Below are 10937 nucleotides of genomic sequence, written 5' to 3' on the forward strand. Positions count from 1 at the left end.
ATTTGTTTGCTTTGCTCACCGAATATGAATTCCAATTATTTGTGTTTCTCACCAGAAAGCTTTGGAGAGAAATGATGCTGGAGAGCATTTTCCAGTTTATGGCATTTGTCTCGGATTCGAGCTTATGTCAATTATCATCAGTCAGGTGACTCTCTTCTTCTTTCCTTAAGTACAAACTCTCAGTCAGGTGACATTCTAAAATCTCTCAAATCCTTTGTCATTGGTAACAGAACAGAGACATTCTTGAAAGATTTGATGCAGAGGATAATGCATCAACCCTACAGTTTGTTGATAATGTTAATATCGATGGAACATTATTCCAAAGGTGCATAGCTTTTTCATGATCCTTTTCGTTTTTCAGTTTATAATGATCTCAACTATTCCCAATATATAAATGTAATGTTTTCGTATTTCCAGATTTCCTCCAGAGCTGTTGAAAAAACTCAGTACAGATTGTTTGGTTATGCAGAAACACAAGGTTAGTAATGCCACCTCTAGTTTTCTGCAGAATATGGAGTTCAATTGTCAAAGCTAACGTATTAAAGAGAGCAATTTGACACTAAGACTGCTTTGGTTGTTTCTCTCTCCCTATTGTTTTGTTTACCTCTGTGGTTAGGCAATTTTTGATTGCCATGTCTAAACAGTTATTTATAGGCTCATTTTTATATGCTTGCTGAATGCTGATACGGATTGTTGTTATATCCCAGTATGGTATCACACCAGCAAACTTTCAAGGCAATCCTGCTTTGTCTAGTTTCTTTGAAATCCTCACAACCTGCATAGATGAAAACAGCAAGGTAATAATATTCCTATAAACCATGAGAGTACTCTATGAATTTCAGAATCTGACTTGCGAACGGATGTAATTATATTTCGTTTGCAGACTTATGTTTCAACTGTTAAAGCAAAGAGATACCCAATAACTGGCTTCCAGTGGCATCCTGAGGTATACTGGCCAATTAAACTCATGTTTCTAATCCTATTTTCTCAGTGCACAGTTTTGATTTTTAGAAAAGAAACAAAGCTCTTATTGCACTTAACTAACTCTCTGTAGAAAAATGCATTTGAATGGGGATCATCCGCGATTCCACACTCTGAGGATGCAATCCAGGTGACACAGCATGCTGCTAGTTATTTAGTCAGGTAAGATCTCTCTCTCATCTCAACGTTTTCACAGTTTCTCCAACACATTTAGTGCGCACTTGTTTTTCTCATGGATTGCGGGTTGAATGCGCTGCAGTGAAGCTAGGAAGTCACTGAACAGACCACCATCAAAGAAAGTGCTAAGCAATCTCATATACAACTATAAGCCTACTTACTGTGGATACGCAGGGTAAAGCCACTCAGGACAATCTTTACACAAGTCTCTTGTTTTTGTTGTTGACGATTTCCTAACGATGTTCTTTGGATCATATCATCTTGCAGGAGGGGTTACGACGAGGTTTACATTTTCACACAACCAAGATCCCGTTTCTGAGGACTTACTCGTCTTCTTGTGTGTTTGTTTGTAACTCTGATTTCTAGTTTCAATGTAGGGAGCCGATTGTTTTGCTTGCCTGCATGATTTCCCTGGTTGATTTATCTCTTTGAAAGTAGATCCTTTCAAAAGAAATATAATTGTGTTTGGTTCGTGTTTTTAGCAAATAAACATTTGACTTTTGAGATTGATTACCGGTAAATCCGTAACTTTGAATGAGTGAGTAATAATGGCCCCTGACTAACGGTAACGGGCTCACTAAAAGCCCAATAGGGAATAATTAAATTATATAGATAAATACAAATTTAAAATAATTGGAATCACACGTTTTTTTTTTTTTCTAAAAAAAATTTAAATGATGGTGGACGTTGGTCGTCGGGGATGAAGAATGATTGATATGAAATCAAACAATGGGATAAATCCACCATTGGAGACGTGCATCTTCATCCTCTGAGATGTGGAGATTCTACTTCTGCTTACCGTTCCTACTCTTTGATATTAGCGCGGCGACTTCTGCCGAATCGATTTTCCTCCCAAGTCAAATCCGAGTTGACTCTTCCCGCGTCTTTGATACACGGAGTAGTCATGTATGCTCCTCCCCGGATCCGAACCTCAACTACAAGCCGGTCATTGGGATTCTGACCCACCCTGGCGAAGGTCGATGGGACGCTGGTCGTCACTCTCTGAGCTACGCCTACTCGACGAACATATCGTACATCGCAGCTTCGTATGTGAAGTTAGCTGAGACTGGTGGAGCTCGTGTGATTCCTCTTATCTACAACGAGCCTGAAGAACTCTTGTTTCAAGTTACTAATCACTAATCTTACAATTACTTGTTCTACCTTGTATTTGGCTACACTTATTACAATCTTATTGTTTTGGCTATAGCTTGCCAAAATTAGTCCATTATTTTCATCTCAGTAGAATTCATTTGGGAATTGCAGAAGCTAGAACTGGTGAATGGTGTGATATTCACTGGTGGTTGGGCTAAAACAGGATTATATTACGATATAGTGGAGAAAATCTTCAATGTAAGTTCTCATTATTCAAACACTATCCGTTGCTTTCATTTCATGTGTTAGCTGAGCATATGTTTTCGTTGACCTATTGCTTGTGTTGTACAATAGAAAACAATGTAATAACTCTTTTTGAAATCCTGATGTTTCTGACAGAAAGTTTTGGAGAAGAACGATGCTGGAGAACATTTTCCGGTGTATGCCATGTGTCTTGGATTCGAGATTTTGTCAATGATCATAAGTCAGGTCACTCTTTTGCCTTCTTGCTTCTTAGAGCAACTCCCACATATGTAGAGTTATAAATTTAAGTTGCTCACACTGCTTAATATTTAGAGGAGCTTTAAGCTACGCAAGCTCAATCTTGAGCTGAGAGGGATATGCAGTTTCCATCCTAAATTTCTGACGATTTTGTGTTTTGTAACAGAACAGAGACATTCTTGAAAGGTTTAACTCAGTAAACTATGCATCAAGTCTCCAGTTTTTTGAAAATGTTAATATTGAAGCAACCGTGTTCCAAAGGTACATATAGCTATGCTTTTAGCTTTTCAGTGATCCAAAGAACAATATATAATTGTAATGTTTCATATTTGCAGATTTCCTCCAGAGCTGTTGAAAAAGCTTAGTACAGACTGTTTGGTTATGCAAAACCACTATGTTAGTATCTCACAAGCCCTCTAATTTTCTGCAGAATATGAATATAGTTCTCACCTTTTTGTTGCTCTTAAGTATGCTTTGATTGCTGTTTTCTTCTTAGAGTTTCTTACCTACACAGTTAGACAAAAAAAAATTGCATTTCCTTGCTCTTGAATGATTATATATTCTCTCTGTAGTTCTGAAATGAAATGTTATCGTTTCTCAGTTTGGTATCTCACCAGACAACTTTCAAGGCAAGCCTTCTCTGTCTAGTTTCTTCAATATCCTCACAACCAGCGCTGATAAAGACAGCAAGGTATAATTCAATATGTTCCTATAAACTATAATGATTTATACAAATTCCACAAGCTGACAGTTTCAATGAACGGATCTATTAATCTTCTTCTTTCCAGACTTTTGTTTCAACTATTCGATCAAAAGGATACCCTGTGACCGCCTTCCAGTGGCATCCAGAGGTATTACACACAAGTTAATTTGTGTCTTTCATTAGTCTTCTCAATCCTTAGTTAACTTCTGTCTTTCGTTAGTCTTCTCAATCCTTAGTTAACTTATCTTTCACTGTGCTATATTGCTTTATAATGGATATATTTTTCTAAAAAAGATCCCTACAAAGTTACAATATTACTCTTCAGAAAAATGCATTCGAATGGGGATCATCCGAAATCCCACACTCTGAGGACGCAATTCAGGTGACTCAGTATGCTGCAAATTATCTAGTCAGGTTAGTTCTCTATTGATCAATGTAGGAAGATTCAGTAAAAGACTTATGTAGTGGTTTAATTTTCTTATTTGAATTTTGGTGTAGTGAAGCTAGAAAGTCAATGAACAGACCATCTTCTGAGAAAGTGCTGAGCAATCTCATCTACAATTACAAGCCTACATACTCCGGATACAAAGGGTAAAACCAAAAAAAAGCCACTCCAATCCTTACATTTTTGCTGTATGTTAAAAGTTAAAACAAATATTGGATCATATATGATCTATCTCAATGATTTTTTTGCAGGAGCGGTGACGACGAGGTTTACATTTTCATGTAATAAAGATCCATTTATACTAAGAACATGTATATTGTTTCTCCTTATTCACCATTGATTGTAATTTGTAACCAAGGTGGTGAACAAAACAACTGTTAAATTTGGGCTAATTCTGGGCTTCCAACTAAAAACCAATTGGCAATTAGTGGATTGGCCTTAACCCTTTATATATTATTGATTGTCCCATCAAACTTCCGATGTGGGACTTGGATTGTATCTCCAACAATCTCCCCTTCAATCTAAGGACCACATGGATCTTAACACACCTCCTCGATCCCTCACTCGGACCGATAATAAGCCCCTTTCTCGGGCCCCCATTACTCGGGTTTGAGGTATGTCCGTATCCACTTTTCTAGGTCCACCAGAATTTGAACCTTGGGCTCTGATACCATGTTAAATTTGGGCTAATTCTGGGCTTCCAACTAAAAACCAATTGGCAATTAGTGGATTGACCCTAATCCTTTATATATTATTGATTGTCCCATCAAACTTCCGATGTGGGACTTGGATTGTATCTCCAACAACAACGATCTAATAAAGCAAAGTATAAATCACTTTGAGAACGTATATTTGGCAATTTCGTCAGCACATTGTTCCCATCTCTTCCTTTAAACCTAAAGATCCCATTTTTAAGATCAAGTTTTATGGGTTTGCTTGTAATAATTAAAAAAAACATGAATTTGGCCAGACACAAAAAAAAGGTACTTACTACCTTGTCTGTTTCGAAAACTCATTTAATATATTGTGAGATCAAACTAATTTACTCATGTGTTATCAACAATAACAATCGTACTGGGTGACTAAATACAATAATGAGACGCACAATATCAAATTGGGCCCTCCTCCATTGAGTGATACGAACGAAAGTCGCTTTACAAAAACACCTAAAATAAAATAATGTCAAAAAATCCATGACCACGTGGACGGTGGAGATTAGTTTCTCGATTTGTATAAGAACGTTGAACGGACAGAGATATTTTCGAAGTGTGAAGACATGAAAAACCCAAAATCGTGAAAATTCATATCTCCTCCTCCATTGATCATTCCTCTTCCTCTGAGATGTGGAGCTTTGCCTGGTTAGTACCGTTGGTACTATCTCTGCTTAAGGATAGCATCATAATGGCCAAGTCTGCGGCGATTCTCCTCCCTAGTCAAACCGGATTTGATATTTCTCGGAGTCCGGTATGCTCCGCGCCGGATCCGAACCTCAATTACAGGCCGGTTATTGGGATTCTGAGCCATCCTGGTGACGGTGCGTCGGGTCGTTTGAGCAATGCTACAGACGCGTCGTCCATTGCGGCTTCGTATGTGAAATTAGCTGAGTCTGGTGGAGCACGTGTGATCCCACTCATCTATAACGATCCTGAAGAAATTCTCTTTCAGGTTACTCTTATTTAGCTCAGTCGATTCTGGATTCTCTTCTAAATTAATCGAGTTTTAGATCTTGTTAAGTTTGTTTTAGCATAAGAATTTGATTTACGTGTTGGAACCGCAGAAGCTAGAATTGGTCAACGGTGTGATACTCACTGGTGGTTGGGCTAAAGAAGGATTGTATTTTGAAATCGTCAAGAAAATCTTCAATGTAAGCTGAAACGTTTTTTCTTGGTTGAATTGAACTACAATGATCTTACTCATATCTATATGATCCTCTCAGAAAGTTTTGGAAAGAAATGATGCTGGAGAGCATTTTCCTATATACGCTATTTGCCTCGGATTTGAGCTCTTGACAATGATCATAAGTCAGGTGACCCTTTGTTCTTGCTTCCCATATATGTTTGTTAAGCTATCTAGTTAAGTCCTACTGGATTTTGTGAAGTTTAACACCATCTGAATACTGGAATAATCTGTATAAATAACAAGTAAGAACCTTCCTTCATTTGTTCACGCTGTCTATTAGGCAAGCAGCGACACTGAAATTATCCATATACTATACTATATAGTATGTATTAGAGTTTGAAATATGCAAGCTCTGTTGAAAATCTTTAAAATGTGGCCTTGTAACAGAACAGAGACATTTTTGAAAAAATGGATGCAAGAAATTCTGCATCAAGTCTTCAGTTCCTTGAAAATGTTAATATCCAAGGAACCATTTTCCAAAGGTAAATGCAGCTTTTCATCATGTGTATATACTAATACCAAAAATATTAGTAAAATACTTCATATGCAATTTGTTATGTCTCATAATGCAGATTTCCTCCAGAACTGTTGAAAAAACTCGGTACAGATTGTTTAGTTATGCAGAACCATCGGGTTAGTATTTGCAACCTCTAATTTGTCTTTACAGTTATACTATGGAATATAGTTGTCACCATTTTTGTTGCTAAACATACTTATACATAGTTTTGTTGGCCTCTACAATTAAGCAACTTTTCTTGCACACTTCTTTTCTATCTTGTTCTTGAATGGTTATTATCCTCGGTTCTGTCTGCTTTCTGATATGAATTGTCATTATTTCCAGTTTGGTATCTCACCAGAAAGCTTTGAAGGCAATGTTGCTCTGTCCAGTTTCTTTAAAATCGTCACAACAAGCGTTGATAACAACAGCAAGGTATTTTTATGTCCCCAAGAATACCTAAAACGATTTCAGAGCCTGACCTTATAGAACATATCTATTTATATATATTTCCAGGTTTATGTTTCAACAGTTCAATCAAAAAAATATCCAGTGACCGGCTTCCAGTGGCATCCCGAGGTATATATACACTCACTAATTAACTTACGTCTCTCATTTAGTCTTTTCACGCCTAGGGAATATCTTACCATCTCTGTGCAATATTCTGCAGAAAAATGCATTCGAGTGGGGATCATCCAAAATTCCACACTCTGAGGACGCGATCCAGGTGACTCAGCACGCAGCAAATCATCTAGTCAGGTTAATTCTCTATTCATTGTTTTGTAAGAATTGATAGGATAGTGCATCAACTCTGATTGCTACATTAGTAGAGTAGAACATTAGAATCAGTATAACTGAGAGTTGGTTAGATAATGAAGTAGTCATTTCTCACGGATAGGTAAGAACACTCGTAATTTTTGTAGCAAAATCTCATGGATTGAGTTCAAATGTGGTGCAGTGAAGCTAGGAAGTCACTGAACAGGCCGGACTCTAAGAAAGTGCTGAGTTATCTCATTTATAACTACAAGCCTACCTACTGTGGATACGCAGGGTATAGCCACTCGGACAATCTTTACATAATTCTTTCCTCTTCTTCTCCTTTTTTTTTTTTTTTTTTTTTTTACTGTAAGTCTTAACGATTCTTTGGATCGAATAAAATGGTGGATTTTGCAGGAATGGTTACGACGAGGTTTACATCTTCACACAACAACGATCCCTTCTCTAATAACTTCAACCTCTCGTGTGTATAGTGAATATGCATCTTCAACTCTGTTATTATCTGTGAACTTGTTGTAACTTTGAACGTCAGCCTATGGCTTGTGTTCGACATTAAATTAGAAAATGTATGCCTTTCTATCTTTAGTCTATTCATAGAAAAATAAAAATAAAAACTCATATATGTTTACTCAGTATTAGTAAGATAAAAAATCTATGTTTTGTTACATAAAACTTTTGTTATTTAATACTCCCTCCGTTTCGGATTAGTTGTCGTTTTACGATTTAAATTTTGTTTCATAATAGTTGTCGTTTTAGGTTTTCAATGCAAATGTTTGATGAAAATTCCAGTTTTATCCATACCGTTTTAATGTTTTGGCCAATGAAATTTTTATAAAATATATTAATAAAGGGTAAAACAAAAAATTTAATGATTTTCTTAATTTGTGTGAAAAAACCTTAAACGACAACTAAAACGAAACAGAGGGAGTATAGAAGATGTGACCAGTCTGTTTCATCTTTCAAGACATTTTATAAGATTCGAGTTCTGTTTTTTTCATACAACTGGTAAGCTATTCTTCTAGAATTTACAGTTTCTTTAACCTAAAATGATCATTACAGGAAAATATATTTGTAGGGCTTAGTTAGATGTTTAATATATGCAATCCCAATGGCCTGATAACAAATTGAATGGTCTTCATTGCCAACCGACAAATTGAATGGTCTTCATTTCTTTAGTTGTTACATAATCATTATACAAGAAAATATATTTGTAGGGCTTAGCTACATGTTTAATATATTGGCCCATAATATCTATATGTTGGGCTCAACAGAATCCCAATGGCCTGATAACAAATTGAATGGTCTTCATTGCCAACCGACAATGTAAAACTCTAACTAGGAAAACTTCCCGGTTTATTCCTTAACCGAAATATACGAGCCAAATTCGAGTGTTCAGCTTCATCGCTTTGCACTGTGTTGTTCTCTCTCCCAATGAATTCCTCCCAAGCAAGCTTCTTCGATTTCCCTCTAACACCAATCGTCTGGTCTCGTTTCTAATCGTAAGTCTTCTTCCTTCTCTATGTTTTGTTTCGGTGTCAATGTAGATCGTCTTAGGAGGAATCAAGTAAAAGAAATTGATAAACCCTAATTGTTCCGTTCTATCGTTAAAACTTTCCTAGATTAGTCTAAATTAGGAAAATAAGTCTATCTATGAAACCTTTGCATCGAATTTTGTCTCAGATATCAGAACCGGCCCTGTATGATTTGTCGTAGCTTGAGCTTCTGTTATGATTTGTTGAAGGGAGGGAACTTTGAAGCTTGCATTTCTTGGGAATAGACATAAATGGGGAGGGTAATGGATTGGGCAGCAAGATCTGATCATTTGGGAGGACTTCCAAGGAAAACTGTGATAATGGCTGTTAGTGCATTTGCAAAAGCGGTAGCGAATCTTTGTAACAAAAGCTCAGTTCACAATGCAGATACTCTTATGAATCTTGTCCGGTCAAGACCACCGGGTGTTCCTCTCATCACTGTTAGTAATCACATGTCGACGTTAGTTAATATTAAAACCTCACTAATATGATCCTTTCTTGATGTCATCGCTTTCCACTCATTTGTATTTTGATGTTGTTTTATCTTCTTTGTTGTAATCAGTTTGGATGATCCAGTTATGTGGGGGGCATTCAAGGGTCTCCTTTCCTTAGATCCAGAATTGGCTCGGTGGGTTCTTGCTGCGGAGGACATATGTTTCAGGAACCCTATCTTCTCCTACATTTTCCGCACTGGTATGTCACATTTTTTCTTTGCTGCTTCTTCTCTAGGGAAAGACTGTAATCTGTGTATTATTCTTGTTTTGTATTGATTAGGCTTATGTCGGAAGGACGACAACTTTTTTAGTTGATTTGGTGGATTGCCTTCTTAACAAAATAGGATTTACTCGTGACGAATGTTAATGATTTCTTTTGAGCAGGAAAATGCATACCTATAACCAGAGGTGGTGGAATCTACCAAGAACACATGAATGAAGCTCTCCAGCGATTCAAAGATGGATCTTGGGTAAGTTATCTTGCACATTTAAACAAATTCTGAGGTTTTTTGGGTCCTTTTCTGACCTCTAACCTTTGGATTTAACCATGACTAGTAGCTGCATACCTTTCCAGAGGGAAAGGTGTTTCAAGAAGATGTTCCTATAAGACGACTAAAATGGGGAACTGCAAGCCTCATCGCCCGTTGCCCAGTTACCCCAATCGTCTTGCCAATAATTCACCGTGGTTTTGAGGAGGTAACTAGTCCAGGTTCCTTCTAAGTCTGCTTAACTCATTCGTTTAAATTCGAATTTCATATGCTACACGATCTTACTGCAGTCTATAGCTAATGCGTGCATGAAAGAGCATCCGCCGTGAATTATGCATCCATTTTCCAAAATTCGAGTTTCTCTACTAGATAGCATTATTTTTTCATTCGAAGGTCACTTACCCACATTGTTGTGACGACTTAGATGTTGCCGGAGAACTACAACAATGGACGAAGACCACTGGTACCACTGTGCAATAAAGACCTTAAAGTTGTGGTTGGTGAACCACCTGAGTTTGATGTTCCCATGATGGTTGAGACTGCTGTCTTGCTCCCGCCATGTAACCCTCCTCTTCAAGATTCCAACTGGCCTGTCCTCACTTCTGCTGGCAAGAGCTAGACGAAACTGCTCAGAGATGCCTCTTCATAGCTCTTTCCGAGAAAATCCAATCCTCCTTGGAAACATTGAGACTCTTAGCCAAGCGGTTGTGACCTCCGCCGGGAAACTTCAAATCAGAATCCGGTTCATAATTTTTTAAGTTCCGGTTAAGATCCGCAATGGTAATCAAATATTATCTTTTTTTTTAATTTTCTGAAGCTGATAAAAAATTATATAAGTATGATAATTAAATAACTCGCATTTTAAATTATTTTATCGACTAGGATATATAGCAACCCGCAATAATGAATGTTATATCTTATCAATATCTTTTTTTTTTTTGGTAGGCGGGTAGGAGACATTGTCTCCTACGATTTATTCAAAAACACTAAAAAAAATTACAACCGAACATTACGTGGAACTGCAACTCCACTAATAATCAATATCTTATCATTATAGCCAGAATTCAGTAAAAACTAAATTAGCGACAATAATCGAATATAAAGCATCAACAAAAAATTTGACATTTGTGTGTGTTGATATCTCTGTGTTAATATAAAAATAAGTAAAAATACATTTGTATAAGACCGTTATTTGTGTGTGTTCTGGAACGCCGATGATCTGGCCAGTTCTGTCTTTCTGCTGATGATGTTCGACAGAAACAGCATTAAACGACCAGTTTGAACAGAGAGAGAAGGTTCTGATAAGAGAGACAACGTGGGTGGCAAACATACGCGGCGGCCACGTGAGCCTA

The 10937-nt window shown here is 37.1% G+C and overlaps 3 protein-coding genes and 1 pseudogene across 3 annotated transcripts; all 4 read left to right on the plus strand.

The window, feature by feature from the left end:
- Nucleotides 1-23: 23 nt before the first annotated feature.
- On the plus strand, nt 24-1666 carry LOC9298738 (gamma-glutamyl hydrolase 1). Its single transcript, XM_002862612.2, has 8 exons — nt 24-145; nt 231-325; nt 418-478; nt 708-797; nt 884-946; nt 1055-1143; nt 1241-1333; nt 1426-1666. The coding sequence occupies exons 1-8, from the start codon at nt 125-127 to the stop codon at nt 1475-1477; spliced, it is 564 nt and encodes a 187-aa protein (XP_002862658.2). The 5' UTR covers nt 24-124; the 3' UTR covers nt 1478-1666.
- Nucleotides 1667-1852: 186 nt separating this feature from the next.
- LOC9298737 (probable gamma-glutamyl hydrolase 3) lies at nt 1853-4326 on the plus strand. Its single transcript, XM_002862613.2, has 10 exons — nt 1853-2283; nt 2422-2508; nt 2650-2739; nt 2918-3012; nt 3087-3147; nt 3353-3442; nt 3540-3602; nt 3780-3868; nt 3953-4045; nt 4151-4326. Exons 1-10 carry the CDS (start codon nt 1933-1935, stop codon nt 4182-4184), a joined length of 1053 nt encoding a protein of 350 aa, XP_002862659.1. The 5' UTR covers nt 1853-1932; the 3' UTR covers nt 4185-4326.
- A 763-nt stretch (nt 4327-5089) lies between these two features.
- Nucleotides 5090-7687, plus strand: LOC9298735 (gamma-glutamyl hydrolase 2). The gene is made up of 10 exons (XM_002862614.2): nt 5090-5564; nt 5677-5763; nt 5836-5925; nt 6186-6280; nt 6371-6431; nt 6640-6729; nt 6811-6873; nt 6965-7053; nt 7253-7345; nt 7468-7687. Exons 1-10 carry the CDS (start codon nt 5241-5243, stop codon nt 7517-7519), a joined length of 1044 nt encoding a protein of 347 aa, XP_002862660.1. The 5' UTR covers nt 5090-5240; the 3' UTR covers nt 7520-7687.
- A 737-nt stretch (nt 7688-8424) lies between these two features.
- LOC9298736 lies at nt 8425-10498 on the plus strand (annotated as a pseudogene).
- The last annotated feature ends 439 nt before the right edge of the window (nt 10499-10937 follow it).

The sequence above is a fragment of the Arabidopsis lyrata genome (assembly GCF_000004255.2).
Source record: "Arabidopsis lyrata subsp. lyrata unplaced genomic scaffold ARALYscaffold_262, whole genome shotgun sequence".
Classification (NCBI taxonomy): domain Eukaryota; kingdom Viridiplantae; phylum Streptophyta; class Magnoliopsida; order Brassicales; family Brassicaceae; genus Arabidopsis; species Arabidopsis lyrata.